At 42.8% G+C, this 18705-nt stretch overlaps 1 protein-coding gene across 9 annotated transcripts in view; it reads right to left on the bottom strand.

Annotated features, from left to right (window-relative positions):
- LOC143959417 (serine/threonine-protein kinase MARK2-like) overlaps window positions 1-18705 on the bottom strand; it is a 217891-nt gene that overhangs the window by 177227 nt on the left and 21959 nt on the right. For 2 of the 9 annotated variants that reach the window (XM_077468065.1, XM_077468067.1), the window contains exon 1: window positions 8476-8841. The exons of 1 other annotated variant lie outside the window; for it this stretch is intronic. In XM_077468065.1, coding sequence (XP_077324191.1) covers window positions 8476-8547 — 72 coding nt within the window. In that variant the 5' untranslated portion in view covers window positions 8548-8841. Of the gene's footprint in view, window positions 1-8475; window positions 8844-18705 lie in introns of those variants that run through there. 6 more of the 9 variants (XM_077468059.1, XM_077468063.1, XM_077468064.1 and 3 more) reach the window with 5 other exon arrangements.

The following is an 18705-nucleotide window of genomic DNA, read 5'->3' as shown; positions in this document are numbered from 1 at the left end:
CCGCTTGCTCAGCAGGGATCGCTCCGTTGTCCCCGCTGAGCAGGGAACGCCTTGTCAGCTCTCCGCTATGGGGGATCGGATGAGCACGGACCGTCTGTCCGTGTTCATCCAACCTGCTCTGCAGACGGATAGAAAAATAGGATTTTCCTCCGTCTGCAGAATCGGACAATTGCGGAGGCGGACGATATCGGGTGTCTGCGGATGTTCATCCGCAGACACCCGCTATTCCATAGGAATGCATGTATGTCCGTATTTAATCTACAAACGGATGGATGAAATACGGACATAATGTCCGCATGCGTGAAAGGGGCCTTAGGCACCGATGATCGTCACTCCTCGCCCCACACTCTGTCATTGTGAGGCAAGAAGAGCCAATTCACGGCACTTACGTATTTACATGTGACCGGTTGCGATTAGACACAGATGATCACATGGTTAAAGAGTCACAGCTCTTTACAGAGATCGGGATCCCTCCGTGTGCTAGCAACACGGCAAGGCCACGATCGCTGCGCGCCCCCGCAGGTGCATGACACGGACGTTCTGGGGTGCCATCATATGATGTCCCCCCAGAACGAGAGCAACACTGTCTCTCCATCATTTGACGGTGGGCGGCAAACGCTTAAAGTAGGGAAGGGTTCGAAACTCTGACACTGCCCGTTTCACCAAGGAGAATCTCTAACTCCCTGTCCTGTAGACACAACAGCAAATGAAAAAAAATCAAATGAGACAAAAAAAAAAAAAAAATGCCTAATGCTAGGTACGATCTCCCCGCTGAGCTATTGTGCTTTTTTACAAGGGAACTGCCCCCCACCCCACCAAGACGCACTGGTCAGCACTTGCAGCCATTGGCTGGTGGCACTGATCGGCCTATGTTTTTTGGGCATGCCCCTTTGACAGAAGACAGACAAGTCTCCCGATTGGAGGATTTTTACGCACCTCTTTCCTATTTTTATTTTGGTTATACCTGTACAGATTTCTTTTGTTCAGCCCAATTAATGAAAGCAAGCAAAGAGATTCCTCCATTCAAGCTAACAGCGCAAAGTCTCCCTGAATGAATCTCCTGCTGCAAGTAATTGTATATCAACAGCTGTCATCTGACAAAATTTTCCACCCGGCTCCTTGGTTAGAAATCGATTGAAAGATTGACTTGCGTATGGCCAGCTTTACCATCTCAGTGATAACAGTCACAGCGACAAAGAGGAGAGAATCTTCCCAACAGGGACACAAGGGCAACATTTTCAGCAACAATAAAGAGAAATTATATTTTTTTTCAGTAAAAAGGAGAAGGTGGCTACAATTCCCTTCCATGAATTAGTTGCGGATTTTCCCCTCACTTTTTGTTGAAACCATTGTTATTAGGACAGCAAGGAGAATTTTTTCTAATGATGGCTTTAAATGCTTCCATAAATCATTACATTTCTGAACAATCTCTCAACAGAAATAATGGATCTATAAAACCTGCAACACTTTAGATCGATATGCTGTACACAGGAAAGATTTCACCATAATACATTTCCTAATCTGATCGACTAAATCGTTCGGCAGCACCGAGAAAGCTTTGCTCATAAACTCATTTGTATTTCAAAGTGGTCTATAATTCCCACCCTAGCAGATAAACTCCATTTGATTAAATCCGATCTAGATAGAGTCTAGATAAATTGGAATGAAGTTATGCCTATATGATTGTTAGCCAAAAAAATTGTTTTGAGTGAAACGCACATCAATTTGATAATACAATCAAAGCATGTATGCCCTCCATAACAGCACTGCATAGCAGTAAAAGCTGACAGCTTGGGGTTACAGTCGTTCCCCAATCTACCAAAAAAAAAAAAAAAAAAGAAGAAGAAGGACACACACACACACACACACACACACACACTTGCTTGAGCCAAGGCAAGCAATAGGCGATTTGATTTGCTTTCTTGAAATGCATCGACACGACCCTAATGCTGCATATATGTACAGATTATGGCAGTTAGGATAGATGTCAGTGACTCGGGATGCTAATAGTATGTGGGGAGCAAAACCGAAAAGGCCCAAAAACCAAGAAGGAAGGAAGGAAGGAAGGAAGGAAGGAAGGAAGGAAGGAAGGAAGGAAGGAAGGAAGGAAGGAAGGAAGGAAAAAACAAGGAAGGAAGGAAGGAAGGAAAAAAAACAAGGAAGGAAGGAAAAAAAACAAGGAAGGAAGGAAGGAAGGAAGGAAGGAAGGAAGGAAGGAAGGAAGGAAAAAAAACAAAGAAGGAAGGAAGGAAAAAAACAAAGAAGGAAGGAAGGAAGGAAGGAAGGAAAAAAACAAGGAAGGAAGGAAGGAAAAAAACAGGAAAGGAAAGGAAAGGAAAGGAACCATGCATATTTCAATTCATGTATGGCCGGCTTAAAACCTAACAAAAAGTTAGGATATACTTTTTTGCCCTTAGTGTATTACTTGTAGGACTTAGACAAATCCTGCATTCTGAGCCACTGGCTGCTGCATATGAATCCACCTCGGAGCTGCAAGCAGGCTGCCTACAGAAGTAGATGCAGACGTGACACAATTGCATGTTGAGATTCCACATGCGACTGTCCATGCAGTCACTGTATGTGTATCCACTTCTGTAGGCCGTCTACCTGCAGCTCAGGAGGTGGATTCTCATTCAGCAGACAGGGGCTCAGCAGAGAGGACGAGGAGCCTCTGAATGAACCTTAAAGCTTGCCATACGCAAATAGATTTTTTTAATGAACTGTATAAAGCTTTCACATGAAATTAAAAAATAGTTTTTGCAGTGAATGGACTTTCCCTGAACAAAACCACATTTACTGGTTGAATGTGGTTTCAAACATTTGGTTGTTTGAGAAAAATATTCCATCCTGCTACTTTGAAGTTGCTACTGCGGTTGAAAATGAATCTCAATTTGACCCCACTAACAATAAGAAAGTTGAAAATATTCAAACCTGGCCAACATGGCGATATGGCCAGCTTAAGTTCTTCATGTCACCTCACTGACGCAAAGCAGTACAGTAGGGAAATATTAGGTCATTCACTTTTACTGCAACAAAGGCTTATGCTGGAAACGACGCGGGAAAGGTAAACAGATAAGGTTGCAGTACAATTGAGAAAAAAAACCAACATACACACACACACACACACACACACACACACACACACACACACACACACACACCACACCCACACTTGCTGGACGGCTCTTGGCGAGGACCTGCTTCAAGGTAAAAGGCGGAAGCTACTTTTGCTGTAAACTTCATATCAAGAGGGAACAAAATCCGGTCTCCATCATCCCCACAGAAATACACAGAACTGAGTTCACAAGTCTCTCAAACAGGAAATCTGATGAAATATCAGCTTCATTAGGTCTTCAGAAATTCTTTTCTTAGGAATTACCATCTCCATTGCTTATAAGCGACATGCAAAAAAAAATAAAAAAAATTTAACTCTCTGCAAGGCTAGCAATCTAGAGCTGCACGATTCTGGCCAAAATGAGAATCGCGATTTTTTTTTGCTTAGTATAAAAAGATCATGATTCTCGCAACGTAAAGTCTTTCACATTATACAAAAAAATTAAAAACAAACAAGGGCTAACTTTACTGGTTATTTTTTAAAATAAAAAGGCACTTGAAAGACCGCTGCGCAAACACAGAGCGACATAGATTATTGCACCATTTTATTCTTTAGAGTCTCTACAAAAAATAAAATTATATATATATATATATATATATATATATATATATATATATATATATATATATATATATATATATATATATATATATATATATATATATATATATATATATATATATATATATAACACGTTTAGGGGTTCTAAGTAATTTTATAGCAAAAGAAATGATTTCTAACTTGAAACCAACAAATATCAGAAAAATATTTAGTGTTTAAAGCGGGAGTCCGCCGTTTTTTTTTTTTTTAAAGCCAGCAGCTACAAATACTGCAGCTGCTGACTTAAAATAATGACACTTACCCGCCCAGCGCGCCCGCGATGTCGGCACCCGAAGCCGATCTCTCGAGTGCTGCCGCCGCCATCTTGGGTATGGGAATCAGGAAGTGGAGCCTTGCGGCTTCATTTCCTGGTTCCCTACTGCGCATGCGCGAGTCGCGCTGCGCAATAAGGATGGTCCCCGCTGTCTCTGGGATCCGTGTGTTTCCCAGCAGGCAGCGGGTGACCTTCGGAAATGGGTGTAGATTCCGCGGAAAGGGGCGTAGCTTCTGCAGAATCTACGCCGGAAGTGGGTGCAGATACCTGTACTGTACAGGTACCTGCACCCCCCTCCCCCTGAAAGGTGCCAATTGTGGCGCCGGAGGGGGGGGGGGGAGGGTTCCAATGAGCGGAAGCTCCACTTTAGGGTGGACCTCCGCTTTAAGTGGTTAAACTTTTTTCACTTACACACAAAGTCTATTCCATTGATAAGTATAAACATTGTAACAATTTAAGTTCAACCATAAAGAATGATTTGATTCTCGGCAGACTGCCCAGTTTTTCTCTCCCTTTCTTTTGAGGGCTGTGGCTTCGGAAGAGCAAAGAGAATTCTTTGCATAGAAAGAATTGTGAAACACTTTAGTCAAGATCGCCATAACGAAATATTAAGTAAACTTTAAAAGCTTTTTGTTATATCTATTTGAAAAGTGCAGAGTTAAGCTTCATTTACGTTTTGCGATTTGGAATTGTGGACGGCAGCCCTGCGATTTTGCTTGCAATTTCAAATGTGGCAGTCAGTACTGGATGCCCCATGAGTGTTTGTGTGCCATTCATTCTAGATGGCACCCCAAGCGTGGTGCGATTTTTCCGTGATTGTCAAGCGACAGAATCGCACTGTAGCCATGGAAACCGCGGACTTTAAAAATTGTGTTTAGCTGGTCGTCCCAAAATAGAGTAAAGGCTTCTTTTGGGAGACAAACACACATAGGGCAGCTCATTGAAGCAAATGGGATGCCCTATGCGTGACACGCAGAATCGTGTGAAAATTGCAGCCACAAAATCGTGACCAGGAATGCAAGTTCCAGGTACACAAAATGTGAACGGGGCCTTGCAGAAATCTTGTAAGCAGTTAACTCCCTTTGCTCTTGTCAGTTACACTGTTTACAGCTATTAATGTGAAATAGAAAACACCTACCCCCTGTCATTTGGGGGGCGGGGGTATTTTGAAGCCCTGTCTGTTGAAACCAAACTACGGTCAGGTAGACCAACTAAAATTTCAGCCACAAGTGCCAGGAAAATAGTTTGGGGTGCAAAGAAAAACCCACAAATAACTTCAGGTGAAATACAGGAGTCTCTGAAAACATGTGGTGTGGCTGTATCAAGATGCACAATAAGGAGGCACTTTAAGAAAAATGTGCTCTGCATGGTCGAGTCGCCAGAAGAAAGCCATTACTATGCAAATACCACAAAGTATCCCACTTACAATATGCCAAACAGCACAGAGACAAGCCTCAAACCTTCTGGCACAAAGTCATTTGGAGTGATAAGCCCAACATTTAGCTTTTTGGCCACAACCATAAATGCTTCATTTGGAGAGGAGTAAACAAGGTCTATGATAAAAAGGTACACCATTCCTATTGTGAAACACGGATTTGAAGCATTAATGTTTTGGGGATGTGTGATCTACAAAAGGCACAAGAAATTTGGTCAAAATGAATGCAGTAAGTTATCAAAAAAATACTGAAGGAACATTTGCATTCATCAGCCAGGAAGCTGCGCATGGGACGTACTTGGACAACATGACAATGACCCAAAACACAGGGCCAAATCAACCTGTCATTGGCTACAGCAGAACAAAGTGAAATTTCTAGAGTGGCCATCTCAGTCTCCTGACCTCAATATCATTGAGCCACTCTGGAGAGATCTCAAAACGTGCAGTTCATGCAAGACAGCCCAAGAATTTACAGGAACTGGAGGCTTTTTGCCAAGAGGAATGGGCAGATTTACCATATGAGAAGATAAAGAGCCTCATCCACAAATACCACAAAAGACTTCAAGCTCTCATTGATGTTAAAGGGGGCAATACACGGTATTAAGAACTGGGGTATGTAAACTTTTGATCAGGGTAATTTTGGGTAGTTTATGTTGCAATTATGATTTAAAAAGAGTAAACACAGTTGATTGATAAGAAAGTGGCTTCAGCCAAACAATACTCACGAGTGAAAAAAGTTTGAGTTATTATTCATATTCTCTGAAAAATGGCCAAGAAATCAAATTCTGCCAGGGTATGTAAACTTATGAGCACAACTGTACACACACACACACTGCGTTAGAACCTCTGGCAGGCTTTTACCATGTGTTCCCCTATCGGGGATCTTCCATTTTCCTCTTCCTGTGATGAGTAAAATAGGGACACAGGTAAAAAAAAAAAAAAATTAGAATTTAGAATTTCTGCCAACTTTATTCTCATCTAAGCCTTCCTGATCTGCTGACATCCGTTTATACATGTGTCTGAAGGAAACAGAGTGAGTGAATGTATTTGCAGATAAAAATAAATAAATAAAACTCATTTACAATTTCAAACAAAAAATGGCTGCAGTTAGGCTCTAATCTAGGCCTCTATAAAGAAAAGTGGCATGATTTGGCAGATCCCCAAACACGGCAGTCTGTTCCTGAGCATTCAATCATTTTTGTCACATAGGGAGACAGATCTGCGATCACCTGGACAGAAAAAAAAAAGAAAGAAAATGTCTCAGCAACTCAACCACTAGTTCTGCTAACAGCCAACCTATAGCACACTGGAAATCCAGTTCTGACTGTGTAACCATCATAATGAAGAAAAATACAGCCATAATGATATCCACACTGACACGGAGCAGTCTGATAGCACCATGGGTTTAGTGCAGTGTACCTGTGGGTTTGGTGTGGGTTAGCTGTGCTTTCCCATAGATTTCTATTATGTCCCACACTTTCAGTGGACTGTCTGAAAACACACCAAAACCGCAGAATATAATAGAACTCTATGGCAAAAGCGCAGCTAACCCGCAGGTACACTCAGCTACACCCACGGTCCGGTCAAACCGACAATGCTAAACCGCATACAGCATCTACGACAACAGCACAGCTTCATAGTACAAGAGTCCAGGCACTTAACTGGCCTGCCTGAAGTCCAGACCTTTCACAAATTGAAAACAAAAAAATATGATAAAGTTCCAGAACTGTTGAGCAGTTAGAATCCTATATCAGGCAAAAATGGGACAACATTCCACTTCCAAAACCTCAGCAACCGGTCTCCTCAGTTCCCAGATGTTTAGAGTGCTGGTAAAAGAAGAGGGCATGCTACACTATGGTAAATGTCCCACTTTTTTTGAGATTTGTTGCTGGCATCAAATTCCAAAAGTACAGTTTCCTAAAATTGTACATGTTCTCAGTATAAACAAACATTCTATATGTTTTCTATTGTGACTAAAATACGAGTTTATGAGATTTGCAAATCAGTGCAACCTGTTTTTATGTCGATTTTACATTTTTTTTTTTTTTATTGGGGTTGTATCTAAAACATGGATAAAATAAAGAGATTACAGATAAGAGATGTGGAGGACCTGTTCTGTTCTACTAGCAACATTAAAATGGGGATCTATAAAAGAAAAACACATTCCTTTACTTTGAAGTCACCTGTCAGTTTCACAACTTCATGGCCAGGAGGACATTGTCAATAAATTACCTTCGTTTTACCATTAACATTGCTCTTTTGAGGCCTATAGAATGCTTTATATTTAATCCTATCTGAAAAAGCGCCCCCCCCCCCCCCCCATGAAGAAAGACACTAGATAAATTAATAAACAGGATAGCTTTACAAAAAAAAAAAAAAAAAAAAAAATTTAAGAATCTACTAGCAAATCCAATCAATAAGAGCAAAAGTAATACATAAACCTAACCACTAACTCACTGCCATTTATTTGGCGTCAACTTGTTTACACTAGATACTCATTAGTATCATATGCCTAGTGTATGTTTTTAATTCTTTACTTTTTTATTTATTTTTTTATGCTTTATTTTTACTTGACCTGTTTGATAGGACTTCTTGTTAATAAAATATAATTTTTGTACTATATCATTGTCCATCTTGCCTGCAAAGTCAGAATTAGGGCCCCTGTGGCCCTTTTTTTCTCCTCCAATCAAGTTTATACGAATGTGGCTCTAAGAGTGTTATTTCGATTTTTGCTATAAACCCAACTACCTTTACAGACACCAACTGCCACCAGCACACCTACATAAAGACAAACACTTCTCAGTTGATCACCACCGGTCACAGGATCATTCTCAAAAAAAAAAAAATAAATAAAAGTGCTGTTATCAATATGCGTTTTATGATTGAGACAAAATGTTAAGTACACATACCAAAGTGTTCCATACAACCTCAAGACCTACAAAACGCACACAAAACACATACGCCACCTAGCAGGGTACAAAAACTTTGATCTCACTGCATGTTAACAGCAGGTCATTCAACAGAATCCGTGAAATGAAAGCGATTACAGACCTCATGAGGAAGCAGGGGGTTCATACAGGAGTCTGGATGATCACGACGCTTGGCTACTATGTCCTCCAGCATGGCTTTTCAAAGCAGAATCCCACTCATGTAAATAAAAAGGCTTCAGCCAGGATTTCTTGTGTTTTTTTTTTTTCTTGTAATCCGTCAGTCCAGACTTTGTGGCAAGGGGGAGGTACACCTACTTTGCTCGCTCACGTTCCCTTCTTGACTAAACTCAAAAGCAGGAAGTTACCACCCTGCAATATCACGCAGGGAGGAGAGGCTGACCTGTCCCCTCCTCACTAGGGCAGGTAATGCTGGTGAGACACAGGCTGACATCATGGCATTCTCCACCAGTCTCCAGCACTCAGGATGATGCAGTTCTCGCGAACACACGCTGCTACAGAGTAAGAGAAAAGGTAATTCTTCCTTTCCCCAACCCCCTCATCCAAGCCAAGTTCTGCTCCTCCTCTTCCTATAGAGGACACTAAAGCTTTGCCTTGTCTGACTGTTGAATCTTGTGCAACAGAGCAGAGAATAAGGAGGGAACTGGAGGATCACATTATTTGCATTAATCCCCGCAAACAATCCCAACAATAGTCAATGACCTCTGATTGTGTACTGAAAACACGCACAGGACTAGCAAGACCAGCCGGGGACAGAGGAGAAGTGCGAGATCACTAATTCATTCACAATTCTAACAACCTACAGATTGGAGTTTTCTACTTCTCTTTATTAGACATTGCCTTCACAAAGCTTTATTTACATTTTAATTCTTTACCAAAAACACATTGCACTTCATTAACAGACGTTTACACGCTTGTCTTATGGAAGAAGTACAATACTGTACATCGGAATAAACATTCGCTGATTTGACACTGTCTGGGAGACAAAAACAAACAAACAATCTACATTGTCAAGACATTGTTTTAGAACTTCCGCCTAAGTTCACATATACATGCAATGTGGGAAACGCAGCGATCTGCTGCGAGTGTCAATACAAAGTTAACGACACTCCAAAAAAAGATTGCAAAGTACAAAACGACCATGCAATGTGGTTGCGGTGCAGCTCCGAACAAGGCGCATCTGCGTCTTTAGTGCGATGCAGTGTGATTTGAGCCCATTCACCTTACCAACTGCTCAGTGTCTGCAAACCCTCTCCTCCAGTCCCTACACCGGCTCCCCATCACCTAGCGAATTCAATACAAAATACTAACCATAACATACACAGCCATTCACAACTCTGCCCCATCACCAATCTGGTCTCCAAACATCACCCAAATCGCCCTCTACGCTCTTCTCAAGCTCTCTCGTCTCCAGGATTTCTCCAGAGCCTCTCCCATCCTCTGGAACTCACTACCTCCACCTGTCCAGCTATCCCCTACTCTTGCCATCTTCAGGCGATCCCTGAAAACTCATCTCTTCAGGAAAGCCCATCATGTCTCCAGTTAACCTTCTACCACTTCCAACAGCTCATTCCCCACAGTTACAACCTTTTGTACCACCTGCCCCACCCTATTAAATTGTAAGCTCTTCTGAGCAGGACCCTCTTAATACTCTTGTATTTTAATTGCATCTGTATTGTCTCCTTTTTATATTGTAAAGCACTGCATAAACTGTTGGCGCTATACAGATCCTGTATAATAACAACAACAATATTATTATTAACTACTCAAATCACACCACACTGAAATCGCATGTGAATTGCACAGGAATGCTGTGCGGTTCCTGTGCAATTCACATGCCAGTTATAGTGTGAAACAGGGCTTGCAGCTGGTTCACACCACATGTGCGTTTTTATTCTGCATCAAAAAACGCATTACCCAATATTCAACATAGATTCCAATGGCCCTAGTTCACACAAGTTCAGTCAACAAAAGTAGAAAAGGTTGTATTTTTTCGGTATGGCATGCATCTGGAACACCGCAAAACACAACAAAAATGCACTGGAACGCACATATCCTCCTCGATCGAAAAAATGCACTGAAGGCATCAAAGACACACATGCAGAAATGCATCTGGAATGAAGACATTGTGGTGTGAACCAGCCCTAAAGCCATATTAAACCTAAAAACAAAACATTCATTATATTGCAGCTTACCAATTCCTAGATGCAATGGCTGTATTTGTTTTCTTACATTTATTTCTACCAAGTGATCTGGCCAGTAAGCCCATTTTTAAACAGAACAAGCTCTCCTGTAGATGTAACAGTTACAGGGACCATGGAAAACCCATTTACTACTGACAGGGGTGCTTACAATGATCAGCTTTTATATAAAACCATCATCCCAAAAGGAACAAAAACTGTTGCTGTAACTACTTATAAAGCGTTAGCTGGAGTTTGCTTTCGATTTGTTAGCGCAGCGAAATCTGCTAGTACATTGAACATTCCTCTCCCCCGAGACTGAAATGCTTCTGTCCAAAGTGGTCTGTTTCTCCTTCATTCAAAGTGTAGGCACCCTTCAGCTTCATGTACACTAGAGCTCCTAAACTTGAGTTTAGGAGCTTTTTGTCTTTTTTTTACAAAGCTCCTAAACTGTATGCAATGGGCTTTATTTACAAAAGGCAAATCCACTTTGCGCTACAAGTGCAAAATGCACTTGAAATTGCACTGAAAGAGCACTTGGAAGTGCAGTCACTGTAGATCTGAGGGGAACATGCAAGGAAAAAATAAATAAAAAATATTATAACAACATTTTAGCTTGCACATGATTGGATAATAAAATCAGCAGAGCTTCCCCTCATTTCAGATCGACCTCTCAGATTTACAGCGACTGCACTTCCAAGTGCACTTGTAGTGCAAAGTGGATTTGCCTTTAGTAAATAACCCCCATAGGCTTTTAGCAGAGTTTAGGAGCTGCTGTGGTTAGGGGAGCTTCAACCTCCCCTCCTCAACACGGAAGAATCACCTTCAGGGTAGGAGCGTTTTGACCGCCAGAAAATGCAAACCACCATTTTGCTGCCGTTGGAGTTTTTTGGCAGCCGGCAGTGTAAGTAGGCTGTGTACACATGAAGCCTAAGGATGCATTCCATGTACATTGCCCTACCGCACATCAACGCGCTGCTTCTGCAAGATGCATCAGGTGACATTTAATCGTGGTCACTACACCACATAGTACTACAATACTGTGCTGTTTAGTGCATTGCGATTTGCAAAAGTAGAGCTTCCACTACTTTTTGGACGTTAGTGCATCTTGAAGCCCATTGAAATAAATGGCCTGTTAAAACCAAATGCTAGAAATCCACATGCTCAAAAATAAACAAAAACAAAACAAACACAAAACAAATGCAGGTCCCAGATCTAATGTTTGGTAAGCTGCAATATATTTTTGGGTTTAACACTTTAACCGTTGATCACGTCAGGGCCCTTTTTCACGATTTATGAATCTGCTACATCTTCTGGCATCAGAGAACAGCTTACCTACACCAATGAAACCAACACATTTAGCCCATGTCATCCACACGCTGAATACAACTGTTTGGTATAACCATTGCCTTACTAAACATAAAGGACTGGCCTAGCAGAGCATCCGGCTAAATTCAACTAGAGGGAACTTTTCTTTCTGGATTCGAAAGATCATTTGACAACAGAGCCTTCAAGTCAACAGAATCAATCGTTTACTGCCACATGTATGGGAACATTCTGCGTATTAGCTTATAAATCGTACTTTTAAGCAATTCTAAATGCAGTTGTGAGATACTTACAGTATCTCACAAAAGTGAGTACACCCCTCACATTTTTGTAAATATTTTATTATATCTTTTCATGTGACAACACTGAAGAAATGACACTTTGCTACAATGTAAAGTAGTGAATGTACAGCTTGTAATAACAGTGTAAATTTGCTGCCCCCTCAAAATAATTCAACACACAGCCATTAATGTCTAAACTGCTAGCAACAAAAGTGAGTACACCCCTAAGTGAAAATGTTCAAATTGGGTCCAAAGTGTCAATATTTTGTGTGGCCACCATTATTTTCCAGCACTGCCTTAACCCTCTTGGCATGGAGTTCACCAGAGCTTCACAGGTTGCCACTGGAGTCCTCCATGATGACATCACGGAGCTGGTGGATGTTAGAGACCTGGCATTCCTCCACCTTCTGTTTGAGGATGCCCCACAGATGCTCAATCGGGTTTAGATCTGGAGACATGCTTGGCCAGTCCATCACTTTTACTCTCAGCTTCTTTAGCAAGGCAGTGGTCATCTTGGAGGTGTGTTTGGGATCGTTATGTTGGAATACTGCCCTGTGGCCCAGTCTCCAAAAGGAAGGGGATCATGCTCTGCTTCAGTATGTCACAGTACATGTTGGTATTCATGGTTCCCTCAATGAACTGTAGCTCTCCAGTGCCGGTGTTGTGTCATATAGTGTCCGGCCATCATATAGTGTCCGCGCCGTACTGCGCATGCGCAGTACAGAGCAGACAAAGCTTCGGAAGATCTCTGAAGCTGAACGGCGCCTGCGCCGCGAGTGGAGGTGGTAGCCCCACCATCCAAGCGGACATAGGGTTGTGAATATTAGAGGGCCCCTCGCGGGCGATCTTCGCTCGCCATGCTTCGGGCTGGGCCTCGCTGCGCTCAGCTCTTTTATATTCCTACTCTATGTCCACTTGGATAGTGGGGATAGAACCTGGACTCACGGCGCAGGCGCCGTTCATCCTTGGCAATTTTCGGAATCTGTGCTGGTGTGTACTGCGCATGCGCAGTACGCAGCGGACACGATCGGATGGAGGACCTTATATGATAAGACACCGGCAGCACTCATGCAGCCCCAGACCATGGCACTCCCACCACCATGCTTGACTGTAAGCAAGACACACTTGTCTTTGCACTCTTCACCCACTTGACACTAGGGGTGCAACGGATTGTCACTGATCCATGATCCGAATGGGTCATTCCGCTCAGATCGGCACACGCCACGATCCGCGGAGCGCTTCACGGTCTCAGCCTTAGGAAAGGCCGCAGCTTCGGCCTAGTTGTGGATCGGCGGCCATCTTGGTGCACCCATTTGCTTTTATAATGTGATCGCTACAAACAAACCGGCATCATGATGATTCCGGTTTCCTCTCTCCCCTCTCTGTACAGTGGAGGGGAGAAAAATTGGACGGCAGCAGTGCTGTGGGCTGCATCTGTAGTGCCCACAGCGCTGCTCTGTGACAATTGCAGTCACAGCCATCCCTCCATATTCTGTCAATACCCTGACACCATCTGAACCAAATACGTTTATCTTGGTCTCATCAGACCACAGGACATGGTTTCAGTAAATTGTGTCCTTAGTCTGCTTGTCTTCAGCAAAGTGCAGATTTTCTTTGGCATCATCTTTAGAAGAGGCTTCCTTCTAGCATAATAGCCATGCAGACCGATTTGATGCAGTGTGCGGCATATGGTCTGGGCACTGACAGGCTGACCCCCCCCCCCAACCTCTGCAGTAATGCTGGCAGCACTCATACATCTATCTCCCAAAGACAACCAATGGATACGACGCTGAGCACATGCACTCAACCTCCTTTGTCAACCATGACAAGGCCTGTTCTGAGTGCAACCTATCCTGCTAAACCGCTCAGTTTCAGGGTCTTGGCAATCTTCCTATAGCCTAGGCCAGTGATGGCAAACCTTGGCACCCCAGATGTTTTGGAACTACATTTCCCAATATACTCCTGCAATCTGCAGTGTAGTGGAGCATCATGGGAAACGTAGTTCCAAATCATCTGGGGTGCCAAGGTTCACCATCACTGGCCTAGGCCATCTTTATGTAGAGCAGATCCTCAGATAGTTCTTTGCCATGAGGTGCTATGTTGAACTTACAGTGACAGCGAGAACACCAAATTTAACACACCTGCTCCACATTCACACCTGAGACCGTGTAACACTAACAAGTCACATGACACCGGGGAGGGAAAATGGCTAATTGGGCTCAATTTGGACATTTTCACTTAGGGGTGTACTCACCTTTGTTGCCAGGGGTTTAGCCATTAAATGGCTGTGTGTTGAGTTATTTTGAGGGGACAATAAATGTACACTGTTCTACAAGCTGTACACTCACTACTTTACATTGTAGCAAAGTGTAATTTCTTCAGTGTTGTCACATGAAAAGGTATAATAAAATATTTACAAAAATGTGAGGGGTGTACTCACTTTTGTGAGATACTGTGTGTCCAAATTCACAATGCCTCCAATCTTTAGAAGAGGGCATGCATCAAATAGGTACTGGCTTACAATCTTAACAACACACACAAACACACACTTTGCTTGTTTTAACAGAAGAGTAAGAAAGCATAGGCAGTCAGTAAATCAGAGGCAGCTCTAGTAAGATTTTATCACATCACTCTCCCTTCCCTTCTTCCTAAAGAATGCTAGAAAGATCTCCCTGCCCCCAGACAGTACATTACAAGAGAAACCAGTTCTCTGCATAGCTAGGGAAACTAAATGCCTTCCTATTCTCATGTGTAAGCTCACAAAGCCGTGGAGGTGAAGAATATGGTAGACGGTGGAGGTGAAGAATATAGTATGGATAGTATAAGGAGGGCAGGTACATGGAGCTATCAATTGTCTCCCAATAACCCTGGGAACCCAAACCTGGTCGGCTCTACAATGCAAATGCCAATTTCAGCTCCCTAATCAGCAGCTGCATTTTAGCTTTGTAATTTCCTTAATAAAAGGCCCTTTTCACACGGGGCGGACTCCGTTCCGATCAGCAGGAGATCCGCTCACAGATCCCCCGCTGATCAGGGCAGAGCGGGTGGATGACAGGTCCATGTCAGCTCAGTTTCTGCAGAGCCTACTCTTCTCTATGGGCGGCCGGGGACTCCGCTGTCTGTTTACACCCAACTACACCGAGAACGGATATTCTTCCATTTGTTTTTAGCGGACCGGATCAAAGGAAGGCGGGTATAACAAATGCACTGTTTTAATTCATTTTATTATAGGTACTTATATAATGTCAAGTGTACATATATATTGTACACTCACATCAGCCCCTGCCTTCAAGGAGTTTACAATCTAAGGTCCCCAACTCACATTCTTACATACACATACCAGGGCCAATTAAGACCGGATGCAATTAGCCTACCAGAATGTCTTTGGTGTGAAGGAGGAAACTGAAGTACCCGGAGGGAATATACACACACACACACACACACACACACAGGCCAACTCCAGGCAGGTAGTGTCATGGTTGGGATTCGGATGGACAAACCTAGTGCTACCAGGTTGATGTACTAACCACTTAGCCACTGTGCTGTCCATTAGTGTGGGTAGAAGGTAGCTGCACAGGGAAAATATTTTATATCTGTTGAAGGGAACCTTTGTTTTATCCATGCAAAGCAACAGCTTCACTTTTAGGCCCCATTCACATCTGCACTAAATGCACATTTTCCCATTATTTTTGCACGTTTTTCGTGAGAAAGTATAGGGCCACCTATTCACTTAAGAGGGTTTCAAAATGCACCATTGAAGCTCTTGCACCTTTTTTACAGTGCAAAGCTTGACACTTTCTGTGTGTTTTGCAACACACCAAAACGCACATCTGCTAGCTGCGTTGGGGGACCTCAAGGGTAACGAGTGCTCTTTGCACATTCTGAAAACTCCCAGGATGCTCAGGTGTGAATGGAGACTACAACACCCCCCCCCCCCCCCTCACTTTGGGCAGATTTTCTCTCATCTTGGGCCTTTGAGACAAGATGTGAAGGGAAATCTCCCTATTGGGACAAAGAAAGTCATAAATACCCTGAAATTAGATTTAAACAGGCCAAACTCTATGGCTATTCATAAACGCTAAACCAGCTCCTGCAGCCTTTTCTCCATACCTTCCTTTCCATGCTACCTCACCCTGAAAACCAAGTGACATATCTTGTACTTCTGGGTACAGTGGGGCATGTAAATTTACCCCCCACCCCTTCCCTTTCTTGAACAATATGAATCTCTCCAACTAGCCTTTCTTTCACATATCAGCACTGATGCTCTGCAATTTGCCACTCAGGTTCCCAGGAGAAGGTCCTCAGCCCTGTTTAAGCTTTAGTGGGCAAATAGCAACATGAAAGTGAAAGGAATGCAAGTATAATACTGGCACCTTCAGCTGCCCAAAGCAAATTCATGGTCTTGCCCTGTGTAGACAAAGGGGGTTATTTAGGAAAAGGAAAATCCACTTTGCACTGCAAGTACACTCGCTCTAAATCTAAGGGGTAGATCTAAAACGAGTGGAAGCTCTGCTGATTTTATCATCCAATCACGTGCAAGCTAAAATGCTGTTTATTTTCCTTGCATGTCCCCCTCGGATCTACAGCGACTTTACTTCCAAGTGCACTTTCAGTACAAAGTGTATTTTCCTTTAGTAAATAACCCCCAAAGTACAGGTTCGTCTTTTTTTTTTGGTTTGTTTTAGAAACAACTAGTTATTATGTACAATGTACATGTGAGGCATCCATTTCTGCTGACTACATATGGTGACTCTGCTTTCAGCATAGGGCCTGGATACATCTACAGCACATGTCAATGGCAATTTGAGAATACTATATAACAGCGGTCACTAAATGGCAGACTGCAATCCAGAACAAGACCAAGTTACAGTCCTGTCTGGACTGTGGCAGTGCCACAGCCATGGCTGGGTGTCCTTTCCCAGGCCTCCCACCCAGCCACCAATGTCCTCCTTACAACGGGCAGGAGGAGCTGCAGACCAGGACTGAGGAATGGGAGCTGCCCAAGTTATTATGTTAGCAAGCAGTTGATTACATGGCTTGTTAATATGAAAAGACTCCGGCTATCTGGCCTGATCTGCAGCACCAGTTGTATAAACGGCATTGCATTGTAAAGGGGGAGCAAGGATGTGAAGGGGGAACTGAGTACACTGTGGGACTTCTTTAAATAGGGGACTACGATGTGAAAGGTACGCTGAAGACGATGATGTACGTGGGGACTGAGGGGTGTTCTAGCACTAAAGCACTAAAGAGATCTGGATCTCTGCTGAAAAATGTTGCTGAATGGACCTCCATTACATTTTAATTCAAGTGCCCCGCTATAGAATCATGGTCATTTCCTGACCAGGGTGGATTTGATTGAAATCACTAATAAAAAGGCTCGATTTAAAATCATAATTTTTAAAGAGCAACTCATCTGACCTGCTTCAGCTCCTCCGATCCACTGTTGACTCACCGGCAGTCCCATTCACTTTAACCACTTCAGCCCCGGAAGGATTTGCTCCCTTCCTGACCAGGTCATTTTTTGCAATACGGCACTGCGTCACTTTAACTAACAATTGCACAGCTGTGCAATGCTGTACCCAAACATAATTGATGTCATTTTTTTCTCATAAATAGAGCTTTTGGTGGTATTGGTATTTTTTTACTTAAAAAAATAAATAAAAGAGTCTTCCTCAGTTTAGGCCAATATGTAGATTTTTTTTTTTTTTTTACCGAAAATATGGCAATAAGCATATATTGTTTGGTATGCACAAAGGCGCCTACAAAATAGGTGGTAGCTTTATGGTGCTTTCATTTTTTTTTTTTTTTTACTAGTAATGGCGGCAATATGCGATTTTTATTGGGACTGCGATATTGCGGCAGACAGATCAGACACTTGACACTTTTTTGCAACTTAGTTTGAACAGATCGCTCTCCTCACCGCTGACAGAGCAGAGATCTGTCTGTTTACACTGACAGACCTCCGTTCTGTCTCTCTTAGGAGTGATTGCTGGTGCCCAGCGAACATTGTGCACGGCGGGCACAAGCATCGGCTCCATTGTCGCGCCGTGGGAGTGCATGTGCCCCCTAGTGGTCTTAAAGCACCCAACGTATACCTACGGCAATTTGCCCAGATGAGCCAACCTGCCGCAGTATAACTGCGGCGGCAGCTGGTCATCTAGTGGTTAACAGGACAGCTGGCGAAGCGGCAGTGACACAAAGAGGAGAGAGACGTGGTGACAGCACGTGAGTGGATGCCCGCTAACAGGCGCTGACATGATGGATCTGAAATGACTGGTGCTCTTTAAATGTAAGGACTTGTTCTTGCTGGTAGTTAGAATCATTAATATTTGCAAACAAAATCAGAATAAGCTGTCAGGTTAGTAAAACAACGATATCAGAACTGATTCAATTATACAGTTTGTAGTGTACATAGATTTTCAAAACAATGGGATAAAGGAATATTCCTGAATTTTGTTTTATTTCATGGTTACTGTTAAAATGTGTGAATGCATCAATGCAGTGCATGTTATCTCAGCTTGCATTCATTGAATGCGTTTACTAAAA

Source organism: Lithobates pipiens, unplaced genomic scaffold (assembly GCF_037356315.1).
Source record: "Lithobates pipiens isolate NorthernLeopardFrog02 unplaced genomic scaffold, aLitPip1_a1.2 Scaffold_74, whole genome shotgun sequence".
In the NCBI taxonomy this organism is placed as follows: Eukaryota; Metazoa; Chordata; class Amphibia; order Anura; family Ranidae; genus Lithobates; species Lithobates pipiens.
The sequence above is the reverse complement of the archived record's forward strand: the minus strand, read 5'-3'. Positions and strand labels throughout refer to the sequence as shown.